Source organism: Hipposideros armiger, unplaced genomic scaffold, assembly GCF_001890085.2.
Source record: "Hipposideros armiger isolate ML-2016 unplaced genomic scaffold, ASM189008v1 scaffold_390, whole genome shotgun sequence".
NCBI classification, from domain to species: domain Eukaryota; kingdom Metazoa; phylum Chordata; class Mammalia; order Chiroptera; family Hipposideridae; genus Hipposideros; species Hipposideros armiger.
In genome coordinates, this window is record NW_017731740.1 from 1,528,247 (window position 1) to 1,552,514 (window position 24,268).

At 43.6% G+C, this 24,268-nt stretch overlaps 1 protein-coding gene across 11 annotated transcripts in view; it reads left to right on the forward strand.

Moving 5' to 3' along the window:
• The first annotated feature begins 17 nt into the window (after positions 1 to 17).
• Positions 18 to 24,268, forward strand: part of BEND7 (BEN domain containing 7) — an 83,390-nt gene continuing 59,139 nt past the window's right edge. For 6 of the 11 annotated variants that reach the window (XM_019663426.1, XM_019663428.1, XM_019663434.1 and 3 more), the window contains exons 1-2: positions 18 to 477; positions 2,723 to 2,806. In XM_019663426.1, coding sequence (XP_019518971.1) covers positions 417 to 477; positions 2,723 to 2,806 — 145 coding nt within the window. In that variant the 5' untranslated portion in view covers positions 18 to 416. The remainder of the gene's footprint in view (positions 478 to 2,722; positions 2,807 to 24,268) is intronic. The other 5 variants (XM_019663427.1, XM_019663430.1, XM_019663436.1 and 2 more) reach the window with 2 other exon arrangements.

A 24,268-nucleotide genomic window follows, 5' to 3' on the forward strand; every position in this document is an offset into this window, starting at 1 on the left:
AGCTGCGCCCAGGCCGGCCCGCGGCGACATCCCGGGGCGCCCGCGGCCCCGGCCCGCCCTCCCCGCCCCCAACTCGCTCCCCAACGGAAAGTTCGGCTCCGGCCCCGTTTTTCCAGAAGCCGGGAGGGAGCCGGGGTCGGGGGGCGTGTGGAGGGGACCCGGAGGCGGCGACCGGGAGGGGGCAACTTCTCCCGGGAAAGCACCTCCTGCCGAGCCCCGCGCGCCGCAGCCCCCGAGCGGGTTCGAGGTGGCTCTTCCCTTCCCTCGGCCTCCCCCCTGCGGATTCCAGAGACGGACCTTGGTCCCGGCGCTCCCGCGGCCGGGTGACAAGAGCCAGCGCCGCCGCCGCCGCCGCCGCCTCGGCTGCCGCTCCCTCCGCCCGGCCGCAGCCCTGCCTCCCGCCTCCTGCCCGCACCATGGAGTTCTCCGAGAGGAAGAGGAGCAGGAAATCCCAGAGCTTCAAGCTGGTGAGCCGAGGTAAGCGGTGCCGGGCCGGGCGGCCGGGCGGCGGGGAAGGACGTGGCGCCGCGTCAACAGCCCCGCGCGCGGCCCGCGCCCCGGCCGCGCGTCCCGCTCCGGGGCTCCGGGACCCCCGAGTCCCCTGCCGAGGCGGGCTGCGGCCGCACACGCCGGGCGGCGAGCAAAGTTGTGCGGGGGGAAGGCAGGAGGCTGTGGTTCCGCGTAAACAAGTCTCAGGGCACTAAGGAAATTAGCAAACAATGACACTTGGGGAGCAGAGGAGCCCTCTTTGGTATTCCACTCCTGTGGCCAGGCTGGGGGCTGCGGGGAGAAATGTCTTTCCACCAGGCCGTGGGGACACCCATCCCGACCAATGGTTGTGGGCTTGGGTTATTCGTTTTTTGTTTTTGTTTTCCCCCAAAGAGAAGCAAAAAAAAAAAAGGTGGTGATGGTTCTTTTAAGAATGAGAAAGAAGCTCATGAGGCGTACGAGCCCACGTAAGAATTGTTGACATCCAGCATCTTTTCTAGTTACGTTATTTGGAAAGGTGTTTTAGAAGAAATCACTTAGCAGTCAGATAAGTATTACTAAAAAAAAATATATATATATATCATCCAGCCAGTTCCAGACGATTTAACAGGTGTACACCAAGTTGGATAGTGTCATCAGTTGAACAGTCTGCCTGTGTTCAGTTACTTGTTAGTCTTTATTTTCCTGATGTGACTTTAAAAAAAAATGGTCAGAACTTAAGAGCAGACGTAAAAATGTGTTTATCAAAATGCATTGTGTCACCTTAAATGACAGGCAGATGACTTTTTTTATGGTAATGTCACAAGTCCTGATATTAAGTTTAGAACCACCCTGTTGAAATACCTTTTTTAAATCAACTTGAGGCCAAAACCAAACCACAGAACCTGTCCACTTTTTGCTTTGTCTAGCTTTGGAATCAGAGTAGAGAGCAAGGTGATTGTTTTAACAGCCTGGAGAAGTCACATGTAAGCAGACGAAAATTAGAGAGCAGTTGCAAGTACTAGAGCATTTCAAGCTAAGCTAACTATGATATAGATTTAATAAAGCCTACTTTCGGTTAGTCTGAAAATGGTTTGATTATAGACATTTTGAAAATTTCCTCATATCTGTTTCCCCTGATTTAGTTTGACATTGTTTAATGAAAGAGACCTGAAATAGTTTTACATATTCAAAATATTTCTCTTTCCCTTTTCTGTGTACCTTTTCCCCAGCACTGTTGATTACTCAGTCATTTGTGCTTTAAAAATGTCTCCCCCCATGTGTGACTGGCCTATGGGTCTCTCTGATTTATTCAGGAACACAGGCTGCTTTTTGATTTATGACCTCAGGGAACTTACTACTTTATCTTAAAAGTGAAAAAGAATTCTGTAGACTTTGTCCAGAAAGGTCCAAGTCCAAAAAAAGGTAATAGTTGTTAAGAAGGAACCTCTATCTTCTTACCTAGACAATCCTACTTTTTAAAAATAGATTGCCAAAGCACAGTCGCCTCTATAGAGAAGCTTGTAAAATACTGTGTTTTTAAAGTTTGACCAACATCGCAAGTTTTTCTGTTGTTTTTTTCCCACGTGAAATTATGGATCTGATTCTTCTCTCTGCTCTGCAGGTGCATTTTTAGAAAATAAACTACTGCATATTAAAGTGCAGTAGCTGAATGCAGAAGAGTCACTTGTGCAAAAGATGAGAATCTTGCTTTCTTATCCAAATTATACTATATTTGAAGTAACAAATCAGTATTTTTCCAGTGTGATTGCCTGTAAGGTATTTAAAGGCGGGGACTTTTCTGAGTAAACTGAGAGTGCCACGTAACTCTAAAGCATACTATTATTCATATGCTCATGAAAATGGGTTGTGGAAATAAATTTGGAATCCTCCCCCTGGCCTATGATTGGGCAAGGTTTTTCTTTTCCTTACAGACATCCTTGTCACTGGAAAGAAAAGAGGCCTAATAATTGGCATCTGTGGGCCAAATTTACTATGAAAACCGTGTGATCAAACAAAGCTGTTTTCTAAAGTCAAAGTAATATTTCAAGTTTGTGTACTTCTTTAGAGTAAGCAAAGTTTAGGGATCATTAGTGACTACAAATTCTGTGACTGACCAAGTCCTGGAAAATTATATTTACAAATTAAAGTACAGGTTATCCATAATATATATAATGATATTCTAGTCTTTATTGCTTATTCATATCTTTGCAGGCCATTAGAATTCTAATTTTTGGTTGTTTTCTCATCCCAGATTATCACCATGAGGTATATAAGATCTCAGAATTCAACAACGATGTTAATGGGGAGGCCAAAGAGACACAGCCCATTTTTTTAGGTAGGTTCCTGTGTCAGTTAAATTCTCAGCAAAACAGCGTGGCCATTTGCAGTTGGGAGGGGGGGGGATTGTTCCAGATCGGGAAATGTCTGTCATTGCTTAATGTATGACATTCTTTTCAAGACCCTTTATTTTACAGATTGCCAATATATCCCTTATTAACATTGCTAAAAGTTGTAATTTCAGACATAAATGTTTATTAGTGTCTACACACAGTGCTAATTATCACTCACTGCCAGAGCCAGATGCTGACGGTGCATTTTTGTCGCTCGGCGTTCACCCCATTTACATTGCATATTTGCTGGCATGCTTCACTGGCAATAGTTTGTGTAATTGGGGTATTACATCTTTGACATCTGGATAACAGAAATTCAATTTCCAGGAAGCTGCTATTTGTTCGGTTTTGCTTCTGCCTTGGGTGGGATAGAGGATTAATATGCTGTCTTATTATAATGTCCCTTCACCTTTGTGGCCTGGTTGCTAATCCCGCCATGGCAAAATTGAATTAAATCTACAATCAAAAAGCGTAAGGAAAATAAAAGTGTGATTGTCCGCCTAAGCCCCTCTTGATAGTCCTAGCTCTTCAGTTTTTCTGGCTTTCTGTTCACGCCATGCCAACATTTGGGGTCAGAGACTAGCCTTGCTTTGCTCTCACCAGCCTCATTCCCAGCTCGGCTTGGGGACCAACAGAGCAGAAGCAGCATCTTTGAGATCCGCTGACAAGTGTAGCAGTACGATGGATGAGTAGGTAGCCCAAAATGTTGCCACTCTTTTCATGTGTAGTTTTGGGTACAAATATTGTACACGAAGGACCTTGCGTGCGCAGTTTGTTATCTGCAGACCATAAGCCAAACATTCAACGACTTAGGATTTTGCCTCTAGGAGTGAAGGACCCATAAACTAAGAGTGGAGAGTAAATGGTGGCATTTGGCTATGACCTTGCCCATCCTGGATGCCTCTCCACCATTGGTAATAGGGGGAGGGCTGGATGCTGCATACAAGGAAGTGGAGAAGGGCAGAAAGTCTGGGCAAGAGTGATTAAAAGCTATATCCCTGGGGAGAGTTGATAGAGCTTAAGGAAGCAGGGTTGCTGCTCAGACCCACAGTGAGTAAGTAGCATTACTAATTAAAACAACTTGAAAGCCAGACGGCATGGTGTTGTGACCAGGATCTCCCTATTTTGCTTTGAGAAAGAAAAGGGGTGGCTGCAGAGGACTGAAAAGCCAGACAGACACTTAATAGAGATAAAATAGGAGGGAAATATCAGCATTTCTTACACAGGCGATCATTGAAAGAACATGGATCTTTTCCATCAAGGCAGAGACTATTACTGAGGGCAGCACTGCTCTCAGGACCTGTTTACTAGTGAGACAACGAAAACCCCAAAGGGTAGGGCCAGCCGAGTGGCTCAGTTGGTTAAGAGTTTGCTCAAGAGTGCGAGCTCTGAGCAACAGAGTTGCTGGTTTGATTCCCAGCATGAGCTGAGCTGCCAACAGGTGGCAGGATGCCTCAGCTGAAAAACAACAACAGCAACAACAACAACAAAAACCCCCAAAGGTTAACAGTCAAGTAAAATGCTGGGACCCAGAAGGAGAAATTTCTTGGATGGCACTCGTTTCAGTTCCCTAAACTTGAGCACTTGGAATTCTGTATCTAGGTACCACTCGATTTAGCCATTTGAAACGAAGTGTTTGCCTATTAGTAGAAAATTTACATTTATCATAAAATGGAGCTCATGTTCTTGGTTGCATGTTCTCCAACAAAGCTGGCTTTTCCCACCTTCTGCTGTGTAGCTGGGAAATAGTAAGGATACTACTATAGTTGGTTAATTCTGGGTATGAGAGAGTAGAAGATGAAGACACTAGTGCTAGAACTCAGTAAAATGTATGCTCTTGAAGGGGCAGACATTGCTGCTTTCATTTTTGCCTAGCTTGAGCCCAGGAAGGTAAGAGAACATCAAAGAAAGACCAGGGTTAGCATAAACTTTCCTAATTATTGGGCAGGAAAACCATAGACATCAAGAGACAAAAGACTGAACAGCGTGAAAGAGTGCCAGGTTACTTCTCAGTCTTTTGCTCATTCTGGGGAAGGTGTGACATGGTTCCCAGAGAACATTTTTATTGTGTAATCTCCAGGTCAATTTTTTTTAAGTGGAAGAGCAAATGATTACACAAACAATTTCTAAAACAATTGGGAATAGTTATGGATAGCATATGAAATTAAGAATTTTGTTGTTGACGGTGTTATAAAATGGACATTCTTTGTTTAGAGTTACTCTTCTCAAAACATAGATTTAAATCATGTTTGTTTTATAAATCACTAGGGTCTGTCCATAATATTACATATTGTGGTGTAGAATTCGGGGTCAGGTTGATGATAGCCAAGGGAGTTTGTTAGCAAAACACAGGAAGACTTGTTTCACCTGTAACGAACGCAGTCCTAAAACATGGCCCTCGGGATGTTGTACAGGATTTTCTGTGTTCAAACATATGTGTTATCCTTGATACTATCCTGCACCTCTAAGATTAAAGTTCATGTCTCACAGAAAGAGAGTGCTCCAGCATTTGGCAGAGGTTCCCACAGGAAATCTATTTCTCTGGAGTATTTTCAGGCTATTGACGATGAAGGGCATTGGACATGGCTGGACATCCCAGTAGTGGGAATGGCTTGGCTGTGTGCTTCAGGGGTCAGTCACATACTTTTAATGTGATACTAGGGCCAGAAGAGGTTACTTTACCTTGTGGACATTGACTGTCAAGCTGGCTGTGATGGGCTATAGTAAAGATTTGAGCCCTATTTGGAGAACTTTTAATCAATTCAACAACAGGTGTTTTGGGGGAAGATACTATGCTCGCTGCATTTTTCTGGAATGGGAGTGGGGTTGGAGGTAACCAAAGAAATGGATAGGACAGCTGGGGAGACAGGACAAATTTAGGACACAGTGAAGAAGCAAGCTTCAGTGGTCCTAACAGCACAGCTGTCTGAGTGCTTACTGTGTGCACAGCACTTGGTCGAGCACTTTAAGTGAATGACCTCAGTTACTCTTCACTGCAAGAGTCCTTATCTTCCCCGTTTTGTAAATGAGACTTAGAGGTGCTAGGTGGCCTACCAGAGGTCTCTCAGGTTGCACGTGCCACAGCTGGGATCCCAGGCAGGTCCGCCTGAGCCATAAACACCCCACTGTACCATCTCTCTGTGTGAACGATCATTAAATGGCCATTGTGAACCGTTAGGGCAATGGGCAAAAGCAGAGTTGGAAGGGAAGGACACAATTCAGGATCTAGTGGAGAGCTCCAGAGCTCCTGAAAGGCTAGACCTTGAACTCGGGAAAGATTTGGCCAGGCAGAGGGAGCTGGAGAAGATTGCAGGTGGCATGGTGCTGAGAGCCACAGCAGAGGGATAAGGATCATTATAATCTGACTTTAAGTGAGGGTTGCACTTTGTAGTTTGGAAAGTGCTTTTCACATCTGTCATCTCATGACTTTCACAGTGTTCCTGTGAGGTAGTTAGGGTGGGTGTTATCAGTCCCACTACCCAGAGGAGGAAACAAGCTCAGAGTTAAAGGACTTGCTCATAAACAGCAGAACCTGAACAGGCAAGTTCAAGATCATCAAAGAGACCTTAGCTGGTAGCAAAGCACTTTTCCAAAGTATTTTAATGGGAAAATTAAACTTATTGTCCAGAATAATAATACAAACATTTAATAAAATCTCTTTTTATACATTGAATGTTGGTTTAGATTTACGATTATAGTGTATAAATTTTAAACGTGTCTACTTTTCAGGTGTTCCGTCTCATTCATTTATTCATTCAACAAATATTTACTGAGCTCCAACTATGTGCCAGGCCCTGTTCTTTTTAATATTCAGTTCAGTTATACAGCTTCCAGAAGATGAAGCACAGGGTGTCATAGCCATGCCAAGGCAACAGGGTTGAGCTCTCTGAATTTTTGAATCTCTTTTCAATGGCTTTCTTGGTGACAGTTGCCCCCACTAGGGTCCCCAGAGTCTCCTCAAAGATGACACACTCAAAAAAAATTCCTTCCCACTTTTTCAAGGGAGGGAGTTAGGCCCTAACTGCAGTGTAATTCTCCTCCCTGAGAAATGGGTGGGTCCATGTTCTAAATGGGGGGCTTGTCCCCTAGCGTCCAGTGGCCTGGGTCCCGCCCGGTTCTCGTTTGGCCTTTTTCCAAGAAGGAGGCTGTGATGTTTCACTGTATCTGTGGTTGGAGTTCCAAGAGTGGGAAGCAACCTCAAATAAAATGAAGGTCCAAGAGAAAGGAAAAGAAAGACCCTCCCCACTCCCACCCCGAAAAGGTTCATCATTTGGAAACGAGTGTTTCACCCTGCTGCTTCTCTCTGAAGCTCCACCCTCAGCACCATGGCCCCACTATGTCCGCCTGTCCCTGACCTTTTTCATGTCAGTTCTGCCCTTTTTTGGTGGTGGAGTAAAGAGGACAGAACACTAAGAATGGCTCTTGGGCTCAGGAATGTGGCCAATAATAGTAGGTGTCATTTATGGAGAGCTGGCTATGTGTCAGGCACTATGCTACTGGCTGTGTATATGTTATCCCATTAATTGTCCCAAGAAAGGTATTATTATTCCCACTGTATGGATGAGGAATTTGAGGAGTTCACAATTACTCAATGACAGAACCAGGATAAAACCAGGGTCTGTCTGTCTTCAAAACCATGCCCTAACCCCATGAAGTGCTTCATTCAGTGAAATCCTGTATGTCCAACAGGTGAAAGGGGGTGGGGCTGCTTGAAGCAGGACTAGGAGACCCAGGCGCCTTGTACCACGCCCCATGCTCCTCCGCCTCCACACCTCAGTGGGCCTTTGCAGGACTTTTAGGGTGCCCTCATCACAATTTAAAAACCGCTGGTCTAGCTGGCTTCCAAGATTTCCTGCAGCACTAAAAGTATATCTGGTTATACTATAGGTCCCCCAAAAAATGGCTTCAAAAACAATTGCCAGCAAAGTCAAAGATGAGAGAGTCTCTCGAGGACACTTCAGCACCGATGGCGTCTTTGAACATAAGTGCACAGATTAATGTGTTTCTGCAGCTGTGGTCTCGGCCTTAGTCATTCTTAGATATTACTTACTGCCCAGAGTTTGGGAGGCGTTTGCAGCTAGGCCTCTCTCATGCTTTCATTCATTATTTAGTTAATATCGCAAATACATCATGAGATGGGCGTTATATCTGTTATACAAACAGGAAGCTGAGCTCAGAGACGGAAGTGATTTGCCCAAGATCACACAGTCATTAGTAGTTATATCTGGTTTAGCACTCTCTTCACTATGTCAGAGCTGCCTGCAGTCCTCTCCCCACGTCTCCCACTCTGCCCACACGGTCTGATCTTAGTAACCACCCCCCCCACCTTCTCCCTCCCACGCCCCACCCCCGCCCCCCGCCCCATATTCTCCCCAGCAGAGTAGGACTTCCAGATATCAAGCTGGCACCACAGATCAAAGGAGAAGGGTGGGCGAAAGCTTCAATATGGGCAAGCCCTGGATCCCTTTGGGAAGAAAGGAACTAAGTACGGTTTGTTTAACATCTACTGTATGTGGGCCAGTTTCCCATACATTTATTTACCCCTTGCACGAGTTCTGAGAAGGTATTATCGTGCCCATTTCTACAAAAACATGGGCCTTTGGAAATGTCAGTTTGCCTAAGGTCATATAGCTGGTAGATAAGAGCCTGGATTTGGATTCCGCTTCCCACATTCTTTCTGCTTGGCCGTGTGTAGCCTCTGAGGAAGCGAGGCCCCACTCTCCTCCCGTTGCTGTTCCTAGGCTGTTTCTAGCTTCCCTTTCTAGCCTCATCTCCCACTTTCCCATTACTGAAAACATGTGCTGGTGTCCCTCTCCTCTCGCATCATTCCTTCCTGAAGTACCTTTCCCATTTGCACCTTTGTCCCTTTCACCATCCTGGTTTCTCCCTACCAGCCTGCCGTCCCCTCCCATGTGTTACCCCACGTCCACACTCCATGTGTTACAGTCCGGTCTCTCCTCTTGGTTTGTAAAGCCCAATTCAAACCCTACCTAGAAGCGTTTTCAGTTTATAAAGCAGAGTGGAGAAAAGTCAGGCTTAAAGTGAGAAAACCTTGGTTGGGACCTTAAGTGAATAGTTCATAACACTTTGGACAAAACTCTTGAGGGATTTTATTATCTTCTATGATAGGATAGGAACGTTGGCCCCACCCCTTCATCAGTTTCCCTTAGAATATATAGGAAATCCTAGATGGTAAAACACTTTTTCAAAGTAGAAAATGCTGCATTCTTCTGACTTGGAAGGTATTGCAAAAAAAAAAGTTTAAACCTTGATTACGTAAACGCATGAATATATTGGACTGCTGTAGAGGACTCTGCAGATTTGTTTGAAAATATACTGCTCTGTTGAGGTTTTAGACACATGTAGTGAGCCAAACTAAAATATGGCTCATTTAACTGGAAGAAGCTTTATGAATATACTAGCATAGAAATTTGGGATTTCTGATGTTGATGTGTGAGATTCCACTTGAAATCTTTCTGAAAGCCGGCTACATGTTGAAAACCAAAACTGAAAAGTAACATATGCTCTGCGGGTTTCAAATACTGCTGCAACATGGGTACAACTTTATCGAGGTGCTTAAGATAGCCTTACCCTGTTTATAAATTGATTTTGACATTGTTAGTTCTCGGGTGCACTATAATTTAAGAAAATAAAGGCATGCATTAAACAACAACAGAGCTTGGCAAAAAGTCGTGTTTGTGAGGGAACAGCCCCTGCGCACAGCTTCCCGAGTTATGGGTGCTCACCAAGGTCCCTGTTTTGAGGGGAAGCTGTCTCCTGTTTTTCACGAAGGCCTTGGTGGGGCTCAGCCACCGCCCTGGGAGTGAAATGTGCTGAGTGTTGAGATCATTTGCTTTTCCTACACGATCGTGACCAACTGATTTAAAAAAAAAAAAAATCTCCACGTAAGGGCAGAATCTAAGGAGATGTATTAACAATTTTTAGCCTCTCTGGTTCCCATGGGAATATGGATTTTTACATTTGGGAAAAATAATATGGCCATCTATAAGATAAAGATTTTGGAACAGTGTGTTTTGCATCTCAAAATAGACCTAGGAGACATTTACACAGCAAGTCTTTCATTCGTATAAGTTAGCAGATTAGGGAGAGAACAGTACCTGGGAAGGAAGGTAATAGCAGTAGCAGGGGGGGGGGGGGGGTGTGGCGGGCTGGCGCAAGGAGCAGACGCTGAACCTACAGTGATTGATCCAGGGGGGCACCTGTAAGCTCCTTCGAGCATTGTTAGCTCCCGTGCCTGAGCTGCTTCATTGACTGTGGCTTTCAGGTTAGGACTCAGACTCCTACTCACGACCAGTAAGACCCTGCAGGAACTGACACCTGTCTCCTTCCAGCTTATTCCTGTCACTCTCCTTCCCACCTCCCGTGCTTCCTCTTTTCTGGCTCTTTCTTAACCCTAACGATTCCCAGTTGATGTGTAACTTCCTCTTGGTAGTTTTCTCCGATTCCCTTTCACTGGCCTTTCCACAGCATCCTGCACGTGTCGCTATCAAAGTTTACTTCTATAATCTCTCCCACTGGGATGTAAACTCCCTAAGGATCATCTCTGTGTCCCCACTGCCCAGCACCATGCCGGACGTCACATAACAGAGACATCAGTATGATGGTCTGTGAATGAGTGAGGAGTCCCAAGTTTAAATTCAAAACAAAGTGGCGAAACGGCCCATTTTGAAACTGGGCTGATTCAATTCTTTCACTTCTAATTTCCCACCCTGGCTTTCAAGGTGAAAATGTGTACGTCCGTCCTTCCTAGTGGCCAACTGGAACTGGCAAATCAGGAGTAAAATATGTCAATACTGACAAAGGGGATGTTTACTTTTCATTATGCACTTTTTCTTATTCATTAGGTTAACGGCAGGACCCCTCTAAAGTTTAACTCTGAAATAGGATGCACCACTGGGCCCTTTGTGGGTGCTGGCCCCGCCCCTCTGGGGCCTGCAGACTCACGCAGGATGCCAGGGCACCTCTGGAATACTGCAGGACTGTGGCCCTGGCATCTGCTCTGCTGGTCTTTGCCTAGAGCGACATCTCCCTCCCTTGTATGATCCTTTTATGTCCCTCAGGTCTCAGCTCGAATTCCTGCAGGACAAGACCTTTGGCTTACTGCGTTCCTAGTGCACAGTACTCGGCTCAAAGTCGACTCTCAATAAGTAATTTTAAATAAATGCATGAGTACCATTTAAAACACGTTAAAATGGACTTTGCCGCCAGTTAGCTGATCTGAGTGGGACAGTCTGTTGAGTGGAGACAGTTTTCTTGCGCAGGACTGCCCGGCACATTGCATGCAGGAGGTCTTGATCCTGGCCTCTGGACGGTGGCAGCGTAACTATACATAAATGTTGGGAGCACCCCATCTAGTCACTGTGACCGTCAAAAACACCCCTACATATGTGAGCGAGAGTGTGGTCCTTAGCAGGCCAAGGGCATGGGGTCATCTAGCTTTGAGCAGAGAAAAATTATTGCATTGCCATAGACCTGAGATCCTTCGTCTTGCCCATAAGAAGCAGGGACAAATGAGAGGCTGTGATGGACCAGTTCAGCCGTATCACCACCCAGGAGAGAGACCAAAGGGCACATTCCATTCATGGTCAGGTTACTACTGTGCCTCCTTTCCATACAAAGGACAGCGTATTACATGCATATTTGATCATATATTATAAAATCATTAAGAAATTGAGACAGATTTTCTTTCAGTATTCCAATCAGTATCCTTATAAATAATAATCCATAAAATTGTTTTGTTAGTATTGCCTTTTTTTTTCAAACATGTACAAATATACTGTGCTATTTGAATTCTGAGGGTTTTACAATTTTTTTTTACTTGGAAATCAAATTTTATATCTGAAAGGTTAATGGAGAAAACTAATTATGCTATCTGGTAACCAAATGTGTGATGAGGCATTTGTCTCTGTAATTAACAGCAAGGAACTTTTATAGTTTCATAAAATCGAATGCTGCATAGAGGATTCTGTGAGCATTTGTTTGGACGAGGTGTCCAAAACAGAGATGTTTATGGATGATATAAAGTTGAGCTGAAATGTAATGCAGGTGTCTGTGCATCTCACAGCATTTCTCATTGTTGAAATGGAAGCCAAAAGATTAATAACTTTAGTTTGTCATGATGAAATAAGTAATGTGTTCTTGGAACAGTGGTACGGTACATAAGTTACTCAGTAATTCCAAGAATTTATTCTGTTCCAGGAATAATATCCTCAACAATTTATTTCTACAGAAAAAGTTGATGCAACATAATAGCCTATGAAGTTGCTTGTATGGCTAATGGAATTATATCTCACATATGACTTTACACCTACATATAAAATGTAAAGAACCCCACAGAAATGCAAGGTCAAAGTACCACACAGAAGTAAAAAAGTCAGGAGATACAAAAGTTAAGATTCTTCTGTTAACATTAACTCATTCTCATTGCACATATATATTTTTTTCAATTACTAGCAAGACTTTAATGGGCACCTTAATGAGTATTGCATGAAATACGGCCCAGAAGGAGTTGCTACAGGAATGTTAGCTTTAGCATTCTCTGTTAGTTGGCCGTTCCACTGTTTACTCTGGAAGAGAGAGCCTGGTACCCGGAGCAAGGGCAGGTGAGGCCCAGATCTGATCTGTCTTCCTCTGGTTTGCTTTGGTCATTTGGGGCAAGCAACTTAGTCTTCTCCTCTGTCAAATGGAAAAAAATCATTCCCTGGCTATAATTTTTGATGAATAGGAAGACAATGACGATGAGATATGCTCCTTCAGAAAAGCTTTCTTTCATAAGAAGATGATTGAATATAGGCACCAAGTGGCCTGTGCTTGCTGCCCTTACACACTCCATAGAAATAAGGAGAATTTCTTTCACAGATGTCACAGATATTGATTTACATATTGCACATCTTGGGGGTTTTTTTTTGCACATAGTTGGGTTTTTTGTTTGTTTGTTTGTTTGTTTTTGGCTTTCTTCAACTGTATCTTCCTGTCCTACGTTATGCTAGAATTTTCTTATTCTTGTATTCATTTAATAGGTATTTATTGACTAGCCATTAGTGGCGGGGTAGGACAATTTAAAGCCTACTCAGTTGTAATAAGGGAAATTAAGGATTCAGTGGGAACATGGAACCACGGGGCCTTGCCAGGCCTGGGGAATTAAACACTAAGACCCTTGAAAAGGTGACCTTTAAGCAGAGTCCTGAAGGATAAGTGTGGGGTGGGCTGAGGATGTGTGACGTCCAGAAAGTGGGAGCACTTCTGATACCCTTCCTATATCTAAAGCAGAGAGCCCTCTGGCTGGCTACCTATTACAGTCACTAACTAGATTCGGATTTAATTGTCCTGAAGTGAGGCTGGGTGCTGATGTTTTTAAAGTTGCCCAGGTGATCCTAACGTGCAGCCAGACCTGAGAGTCACCAATTTAGAATTCGGAGAGATGTGACAAGAGCCAAGGCTGGAGAACGAGGCAAGGGAGGCCAGACGCGGAGGGCCACCGGGTCGCTAGGCGGGGAGCTAGGCTCCATCCTGAGGTTGGCATTGCGCTGAGGCAATGAGATCTGCCTGTTTCAAAGATCACTCTAGCTTCAGGGTGGAATATAGAATGGAGGGGAGCACTACTGAAGGCCTTTGGCAGTAGCCCATCAAGTGATAATGGGAATGGGGTGGAGAGAAGTGGAAAGATTCAAAGTAAATTAGAAGTTACAGTAAGCAGGACTTGGTGATTAATCGGCTGTTAAAGGGAAGGGAAGAGAGTTAAGTCCCAGGTTTCTGGCTTGGACAGTGGCGTTGGTGCTATTTATGAAGGCTCAGGGGTAGTCGTCGTACATTTTTGGACATGATTTTAAGGTTGCTCCGGAAATGTCCAAGTGGGCTGTCCAGTAGGCAATTGGATGTATGAGTCTGGAGCCTGAAGTGGGGTCAGAACTGGAGTCCTCGCATAGAGATAGTCATTGGAGCCAGGAGAGAGGATCAGGTCCAGAAAGGGTGTGGAGGGCAAGAAGATCGTGCAGGGAAGGGTCCTGAAAAACTTCAACATTTAAGGCAGTGTTTTTCACACCCGTGGTCGTCACCTACACGTGGGTCATGAAATCAATTTAGTGTATTGTCACCCACACTGGCTACAACAGTAACAACAGTAATAATAATAATAATAACAATAATAATAATAGTGAAATAGAACAGAGTAGAAAATATCTGAGTGCATTTCATGCAGAAAGAAGAAATTCATGAGACTTTTGTTCATGCCATACATATGTATGTGTTTAGGTCATCATGAAAAATGTATTTCTTGCTGTAAACCAGGGCCAAAAAGAATTTGGAAACCACTGATTTAAGCTCTAGTTGCCTCACCCTGGAGGTTTGCCGTGAAGAGTGCCACTCCCCCAGTGCCTTTGGACCCAAAGTTAGCAAAGTTCTTGGAGATCCTTCGAAGAAAAAAGGTGCTGGGCATGTGATCCGTTTTTCATGATTAATATTATTGACATTGAAGATGAAACTGTACAATAGCATATGTATTTAACTTGAGACATTTAAACATTTTAAATGCTTGAAGAGAGGTAATCTGGCCAGTACTTAATCTATGTTCCTACTTAACTGACCCGTGATGAGATGTGTAAGTGAACATCTCAGTAAGGAGGGGAGATTTGCACTTCTGTATTAGTATTCTTTTAGAAGTTTTCTGTACAGGAGAGCAGCAAATCAGCATTTCTTTCAAATTATACTAAAAAGGATCACCTCTTTCTCAACAGTAGGTTGGGAACATTTATTTTATCCCTTATTGAACGAAGGTAAGATTTTGGTTATACTGCTATAGGAATACGGAAGCAGCGCTTAATCTACAATTTGTTTTATTTTTCTGATGTGTATTGTCAGCCTTTGAAGACTTCTGCAGTATGCTTCCCAGAATCATGAACACAAATAAATTCTTATTCCACTTTTTCCAAGTTTTCATATTTGGCTTTTGTAGAACTAACAGGATTCCCATGAATCATGTTTCCAATTTAAAAGGAAATAGCTGAGCCTTATTCTTCTTCTTAAACAGTACGAGTAAGTTGGAATCCATAAAAATGAGTTGGTCCAATGATTTCATTGTTCCCGCCATGCATGTTAACATAACTAGGTGGGTAAGGGTGCTGACTAGTTCATGCAGTGCCCAGCACGTCGTGACAGCTTCCTGGATACCACACAGCTCAATTCTTTGAATGAAGTCCTTCCTGCCACTCAGCTAGTTCCTTGAGCAGTTTAGTAAAGTGAAGTGCTTAGACCTCGGAGCCCGATGGATGCAGTTTAAACCGATAATCTCAAAGTCTCTGTTTTCTCCTAGGTAAAACGTAATCATCAATATTCGAACCTGTTAGCTTGCTGTCAGGATTACGTGCAGGCAGAGTGTTTGCCAGAGGGCCTGGTACGTAGTAGGCGCTCCATAAATGGTATCATTAACACTTTGCCTCCTACGTACATCCAAATTCCTTTTAAAATGCATGGCTTGTAATGAGCTTCAAGAGGAAGTAATGTTAGGTATGTACCGCAGGGGTTGCAAAATATGCCACACCCAGCACTCTCCTTTCTTGTCTTCTACTGCCATCTCTAACCACCTATTTCTGTTCGTTCCCGGCTTCCATGTTTCCTGAGTAACATCATAGAGGATGGTTTTATGCCCAAAGCTTTATGCCCAGTAGCCGTATATATAACCCAGCTTTAGAATACCAAAAGGAAAAGGGCATACATAATTCTTCTAGATTATTTTTTCTTACGAGAAAGTCATGCGTATTCATTTCAAAACCATTGTTAAAATTAAAATTTATAAAGTTGAAAACAAGGTAAAAGGTAAAAGATCCTGTCCCGATCACACTGTCCAATGACAACCACTATTAACAACAGAGTGTGTGTAAAAAGTATGTGTGTGTGTGTGACAAAAGCAGAAAATGGAATCTGATCTATCATAGTTCGCAACTTTTTTCACTTAGCGGAATCTCCATTCATTACACACCGATTGAGTACCGAGTTTCAGCCAGGCAGTTAGGCCTTGGTTATCCAGTAGTGAATGAAGTAACCATGATCTCAACCATCATGGACTCTACAGTTTATCCTGTGTGTATTTCCTGATGACTATAAAGGGGCCTATATCATTCTTTATTATCATTTTCAAATTTTATTTTACTTTTGTATTACTTTCAGGTGTACTAAACAACATAATGACTAGACATTTACCCACCTCACAAAGTGATAACCCCAACAAGTCTATTACCCATCTGACGCCGTATATAGCTATTACAATACCATTGACTGTATTCCCTATGCTGTACTTTACATCTCATGACTATATATGCTTTTTAATTACAGTTGACATTCCATATTATTTTATATTAGTTTCAGGTGTACAGCATAGTCATTAGACATTTTTGAAGTGATCCCCCCAGTCAGTCAAGTACCCATATGATGCTGTATATAGTTTTTACAATATTATTGACTGTATTCCCCATACTGTATTTCATATCCCCGTGACTATTTTGTGACTACCGATTTGTACTTTCTAATCCCTTCACCTTTCTCGCCCAGCCCCTAAGCCCCCCTACCATACGGTAATCATCAGTTTGTTCTCTGTAACCACGAGTCTCTTTCTGTTTCACTTGTTCTTTTATTCTATTCTTTAGAGTCCACATATAAGTGAAATCACATGGTATTTGTCTTTCTCAGTCTGACTTATATATGTCACTTAGCATAATATCCTCTAAGTCTGTCCATGTTTTTGCAGATGGTAAGATTTCATTCTTTTTTATGGCAGAGTAATACTCCATTGTATAAATATACCACAGTTTCTTTATGTAAGCATCTATTGATGGGCATTTTAGTTGTTTTCATAGCGTGGCTATTGTGAATAGTGTTGCAGTAAATATAGGGGTGCATATTTTTTTAATTAGGGTTTGGGATTTCTCCCAGGAATGCAATTACTGGGTCATAAGGTAGTTTTATTTTTAATTTTTTGAGGAAACTCCATACTGTTTTCCACAGTGTCTGCACCAATCTGCAATCCCACCAACAGTGTACGAGGGTTTCCTTTTCTCCACATCCTTGCCAACACTTGTTGTTTGTTGGTTTATTGATGATAGCCATTCTGATGGGTGTGAGATGATATCTCATTGTGGTTTTTGTTTGCATTTCTCCGATGATGAGAAACGTTGAGCATCTTTCAGATGTCTGTTGGCCATCTGTATGTCCTTTTTGGAGAAATGTCTATTCAGGTTCTCTGCCCACTTTTTAATTGGATTATTTGGGGGCTTTTTGGTGTTGGGTTGTATGAGTTTTTTTATAAATTTTGGATATTAACATCTTGTCAGATGTATCATTGGCGAATATCTTCTCCCATTCAGTAGGACGTCTTTTTGTTTTGTTGATGGTTTCCTTTGCTGTGAAAAACTTTTTAGTTTGATGTAGTCTAAAGGGGTCTATATCATTCTTTACAGATATATAAAGATAACACCATAATTTTCATCCTACTGCTATGCCATAATTCATTTCTCTAATGCTCTTTGATAAATGTTTAGGTTGTTCCCAATGTTTAATTAATAAAATGATGCTGCAGTGAATATCTTTGTACATATGTCATAGGTAGTTGTTTGGGTATTTCTGTAGGATAAATTTCTTTAAGCAGAATTGACAAAATTTCTCTCTAGAAAGGTTCCCCACCAGCAGCCTACAAGAGTGGCTGTAACCCTACACCTTCACCAAAAATGGGCTTTATGAACCTATAATAGTCTTTGCCAAATTCATAGACAAAGAATTTTACATTATTTGATTTTCATTACATTAATAATTAGGGAGATTAAGAGATTTAAACCACTTGTTTCTCTTTTGAATTATCTGCTCATGTCCTTTGCCCATTTTTCCATTGTTAGTGTTTTGTCGTCGTCTTCATTGATTTTTGAGACCTCTCCCGTGTATTTGGGATTTAACTCTTTGGCTTGATTATTCCTGAACGTTATTTGAAGTGGTGGCTTCTGACCTAGTCACTTAATGATGGCTGAAGTTACACATGAAAGGAACATTCAGTGGGGCAGCCATGTGACATTTGTTATAAAAGTTAGTTGTCTATGATCCAAAAACATCTAGGGGAGAGATGAGTAGATAAAATGAATTGGTTGAGTAGTTCTAGGTGGGCCATATCATTCCCTTATGAAAAACCCTTCACTGATTTCCTGTCATTTTCAGGATAAAGTAAAAATATAAAGATCCTTCTGTTTTTGACTTTTGCCCATTCAGTGCCTAACCTTCACCTAAGCTTATTCACCATCACCCACTTCTTTCCTCTGCCCTCAGTGCCGTTTCCTCTTTTCTCTCCCCAAAAGCACCCATGGAAGTGCTGGCCATCTTTTATTGACCAGCTCAAATCTTACCATCTTCCTGCAGCCAGCTATCATCTTCCCAGTTTAAAACACTCTCTTCCTCTCCTTAATTCCTGGAACACTTGTAATTTATGCAATGTCCAAGGATTTAAAATATATCCTTTTGGTTTTGCCTGTTCTGTCATGGACACTACAAATGCATTCCTAGAAAGGGTAGCTGGGGATGTTTAAAACGCTGACTTAAAAGCAGCAGCTCTTTGCTTTCTGTGAGGGCCCAGCCCCCCCTTCCACTGGCCAGGGCATCTTAACTGGCAGACGTGTAACTGTGGGTGCTCAGTGCTCTTCCGTGTGCTTTGGGAGTCTGCCCATCTCAGTGGGTGGAGAGCAAAGTATAACATTTGCATTTATTTTTTAAGATAAAACCAAAGACATCAACAAAATTGTTCCTCATTCCCCTCTTAGGACTTTTCCCCCAAATTTCTCATGGATGTTCATCTCCTCTGTAGGCGTTCTTGGTGGAGCACATTTGAGAAACTGTGTGACAGCCCATTTCCATTGCAGGTCCTTGATTCATTTCCTGGCATCTCTCTGCTCCTTTGATCCTTAATGCCCGTCTCAAGCTTTCAGCCTTTTTTGCTTTGAAGATCTGTTTTCCAGCTGGGATCCATGGCATTCTTTCTTAGTACCTGTCCTGGCTTCATAGTCCTCAGCCTGATTAAAAGAGCTCCAGCCTCCCGCAGCAGGTGGCCCATACTGGGTACGCCTGCCCGTTCATTCCAAGAGAGGCCTGGTATTCTCAGAATAGTTGGTGCATTCATTTGTCTTCCCAGCTAGACTGCAAACTCCTGAAAGGGAGAGACTGCATCTTATATTTTCTTTTCTTTTTTTTTTTGGTCACCCAGTATCTCATACTTGGTAGTAGTACAATAAATATGTATGGAATGGATAAGTGAACCTGATATTCTCTAAATAGAAAGAAACTTGGTTGTCCATTAAATGAAAATGCCATGTATACATTGGGCTGCTTAATTATTTCCCATCTATAACTTTCAGTTTAACAGGCTCCTCAAACATGTGGCAATGAATTTGCAGTTTAGATGCTCCTTATCATAACAGTTGATTCAGCCAATTAAATGACGCTGTAGCCACTTTCTTGCCTCTTTCCTTCTCAGTGGCATTTAGACTATGTGGTGGTGCCCTTGGAATTCTTGAATGCATTCCAGGGACTGTTTCAGGAATGTGGGTTCTAGCACGCTCTCGTCAACAGAACTGTGCTCCTGTTCACTTATTGGGGTTCCACTTAAGACTGCATTGGGGAAAAGGGCTCACTTGGAAACCATTGCACTGTTGTAGCAACTAATGCTTTTCAGACCATTTTTGCTGAGTTGGAATTCCAGTCTTGCACGTCCCTTATAAACATGGCTGTTGTCGGTGAGGGCGGCCAGGTGGGACCTTGATCGCACCTGCGTGTCAGTGTGGGTTTGCTCAGGGTGCCAACCTCAGGGCCTCTCATAGCACAGAGTCTGCTTCAAATTCCTTTGCTTTTAGGCTCATTGGCTGAGACTTATGGTGAGAGCTGCAGCATAGGCATGAAAGACCCTGTCTCCTTTTTCCTCTTCCTCCTCTTGCTGCTATCATGTGACGGGCTGTGGTTTCGTTTTTTTCCTACGGCATGGCTCCATGCCAACTTCTACTAGTATTTGAAAGGAGATATTTGGACCATTTAGTACAAATCTTGGTCATTTTAGTATTTCTCCCTGAGGCACTCAACTTTTTTTCTGTTTATTTTAACATGTCATTACCTGAAAAAATGCCAGAAGTTTAAAAGTCATTTTTAAAAGTATATTCACAGGGTTGTGTAACCATTGCCACTATCCGTCTCGTAAACTCTTTCAGCATCCCGAATAGAAAATCCTTACTGTCAGCCAAGCTAGAAATTGTGGAGTTAGCTTTAACAATTCTTCTCCTTCACCATCCCTACCCTCACCCCCACATCCAATTAATCACCAAGTCTGTGTGATAAAACTTAAGTGTTTCTCTCTTTAGCCCCACCCCCAATGTCCAGGTACAGACCATCATGTCATTCACGTACCCTTAAACAGTAATATTGTAACTGGTTTTCTCTCCCACACCACTTTCACCATAATTTTACCAGAATTGTTATTTTCAAGGATGGATCTGATTATTTACTATCCTTATATTAAAAGAGATAATGAATTTAAGATTACCCAGAGTAATAACCCAATACCTCCAGTGTAAAATTACTCTTCCTTAGCCTGGCAGGTAAGACCCTTAATGGAATGACCTCACTGTATGTTTGAACTTCATCACCCACCACTTTCCCTTAGGAACCTTAAACTCCTAGCACATGGAACTGCTTTCAGGAAGAAGGGCGGAAGGTGGTCCAGCACTGTGGCATCAACTCCAACAACAGCGAGCTTCCTCCTGGGGCCAGAAGAGTAAAGTTTTGGGGAGACACCATCTCCAGCCCTAAGAGAACTGGGGGGGGGGTGAATAAATTTCACATAGAGAAAGCAGACTCCCCAGGGAAGGCCTGTTAGCTCTAGCAGGGAAGCAGTGTCATCTGCAAATAGTAAGGCAATTTGCTCACTGGAGCTCTGGAGCGCCCAATTAAAAGAGATAGGGGTCAACAAGCTAGGGAAAACCAAGACCGTTTTTCAGAATTAATATGACGGGATGTTGGTAAAAGATGTTGAGAGATGGGGGAGTACTTTTACTTTGTACCAGATCATTATATCTCTGGGGCCTAGGAAGTGCTTGATAAATATTTGTTGAGCAGCTGATTGCTGGTACTTTTTCACTCCGTTCTATCAATATATTTTTTGTTTATAACCTTATATTACACTGAATTCTACTTGCTTCATTCTGGTGCTGATAAGCCATTTCTTTCATTTATTTAAGAAAGGTTTGGGCTGGCTGAGTGGTGCGTTGGTTGGGAGTTGGCTTGGGACACCAGCTCTGAGCAGCAGGGCCCTGGTTCGGATCCCACATGGGGGCCAGTGATGCTGCACCCTCTACAGCTAAGATGGTGAACAACAGCTCGACCTGGAGCTGGGCTGCTGTGAGTCGCAATGGCGTAGGCTGAAGTGGGGCTGGCCGGCAGTGGGCATGAGCTTTCGTGAGTTGCCATGAGCCACCGTGAGCGGCCGTCCAATGGCCGGCGAGTGACTGCCTAACCCAAGAAGGGCGCAATGATAATACCAACATGGGCCAGTGAAGCGATGTCCTCCACAACTAGACTGAAGAACAAAAGGACAGCAACTTGTCTGTTCCCCTCCCCCGATTCCCCAGTGCTGTTCCCCTCCCCTGATTCCCAATAAAATCTTTAAAAAAAAAAAGTTTACAAGGGGTGACCGGTTAGCTCAGTTGGTTAGAGCGTGGTGCTGATAACATCAAGGTTGCCGGTTTGATCCCCACATGGGCCACTGTGAGCTGCACCCTCCCTAAAAGAGTCAACTATGCCATTGTAGCATAAAAGCAGTGTGTAACCAATGACCATGGCTGTTCCCCAATGAAATTAAAAAAAAAAAAAAGAAAGGTTTATAGAATACCTAGTTCATTTGTAGGGCAAAACTAGTTCATTTATAGGGCAAAGATACTTCTTCATGAGCTTTCATAAGGAGTCATATGTAGATGGACACACAATGTTTACATACAGTCTCTTACTACATGTTCATATGTTGCCGTCTTTTTCTTTTATCATCCCAGACCATGAGTTATCATGTTCTGTGAGTACTTCTCTCCCGGCCAATGAAGGGAGATCCTGTGTGATGACTTCTCTGTTGCGAGACTGTATTATATACATTCCTTTTGTAAAGGAAAGGGATCTGGCAGAGTCTTGAAGTTTAGTGAAGGGTAGAATTCAGGCTGCGATCGTTTTCAGACCATGTCCAAGGAGCATAGTTACTAAACTCTCAAAAGGATTTCAGTTAAGGTTGTTTTACCTAGAAGGGAGCCACAGAGCATGGCTCCATTTTAGTAAGATTTCTTGTTCGTTTGTTTTGCCTGAAAAGATTCAGGCCTCTTGGAGTTGAGTGAAAGTGAAGAAATAGAGAGGTTTGGAAAGAAGTCAGGAAAATGTACAGGGTTTCCTTATAGAATCATGCTTCTTTCGTATTCGATCTCCGTCACCCCTAAGAGCTGCTTCTTCCTGGCATTTACACAGGGAGAAGACGTCGACTAATTAGAACTAGAAAGATGAAGGGCAGCTAATGCGTCAAATCTCAATTTCATATATACGTCACACCATCTTTTTTTTTTTAATAGAAAAACTTGAGCCCCCTCAATTAAAAAACAAACAGAGTGGGCTCCATGGGGAGGGCAGAATAAACCCGCTTTTTCTGAGGAGGACACATGTGGCTTTCAGAGGCATCAGGTGTTGTTAGCATCTTGTCACTATGAAAGCCCTGCCTCCCTCCCTGACTGCTGCTGGCTCCGACCGCGTCGTACAATTCAGGAAGCTGAAGTGTGAGGAGAGGGGGGATTTGTCTCCTATCAAGTAGCAAGTTGGCACACTGAAGAACGGAGGCCAGGTCTCAGGAATACGGGCCAGGCCTGTCCATGCCCCAGACCAGCGTCTGGGGGCTGAGCTGCCCGCTCACCTCTTTACCTGCCATCAGCACCCACGCCACCCCATTGATGGGGTTGACGCAGCTTGGTGGGTCACCTCTACTTTTAGTCTTCAGGTCTCACGTCTCGGCTCCATCTGTCCCAAACATGAGAGGAAATGCTTCACCTCGCTCTGACGGAGCCCATCGTCACCTGCCTATGGAATTGGGCTCCAGGACCGTTTGTCCCAGGTGGTATTTCCAGGGCTGCCCCCTGCTTTTTTGGCTAAAGGACAGACAGTTCCGTTACCCCGGAGACCATTCGTACACATCGGTTGTCATCTGGGGACACCCAGCCTATCTCATCCAACGATTCGTCCCCAGCCCTTCTTCAACCTTCCCCACAGTCCCCCTCCTCTCCTCCCATTGACGGATGTAGTTTTCTGTCCCTGAAAATGACCTCGTGGTCACATAGGTTGTGAGCTCCCTGCTGAGCGATGTCCATCAGGTCCGCCTTGGCTTCTGCGGTCCCCCTGCACAGCACAGTTTCTTCCTCCTGGTCCTGATGTGTTGTTGTTTGTTTCTTGTTTTGACTTTGGAAGAAAGTTTGTTTCAGATGTCACAGGGCAGCCAATGACCAGTATCTCCCTGTATACTTTTCCTTTTCCTCGACTCTTCTTGCTCCTTAGGATTCTGGTCCTCCACATGAAAAGCCCAAGTACGCAAAACTCAAGTGGTATTTTCAGTCTTGTGATTTTCAGAGGTGTAAGTTCTAGGACTATGAATGAAACTAAGGTCATGACACAGCAGATTTGATCTTAGAAAGTTCCAGAAGCCTCGTGACTCTCCCTCCCCACCCCCCTACCCTCCCAAGATAGCACTTGATCATAGAATTCGATCTCCAGAGTGGAGGTGGAACCGTTGAAAAAAGGAGTATCCCTTTTGCTGTGATGTGCCAGGGTTCGTGTGGAGAAGTAAGTTGGCACCGACTCAAGAACCAGGCAGCGTGTGGCCTCGCCAGTGCTGCTCTTGCCAAGGAGCCAGGAGGGAGGGGAGTGACAGCCACCAGCCAGTGCCAGCTCGGATCAGCGTGCTGCGGCCTCTGAGGCATGCACGACTTCCCTGATCTAGGAGATTGAGGGTAAAATCCCCGCAGGACAGAAGCTGCTGCTTGCCCACACTGCGCTGTTAACTAGCCATGAAAGTAGTGTGGCTGTTGAAGTTACCACCACATTCGCTTATAGATTTATCTTTCACAATCTCTTTGGGAGCAACTCCAGACACACCCTGTTCCACAGACACCTCCAGGAGGTTGTAAATTCTGCTGGCTCTGCATTATTTAAATTGTGCTTGGTCATTCTCATAAAATCTGCAAGATGATTTATTGTTTCTACACTGGAATTTTCACAGGTGTTTGACGTAAAAATAGTTTTATTAAAATTTAAAGTATTTCTTCTCTCAAGCATCTACCAACCCCGAAGAGTACTGTACA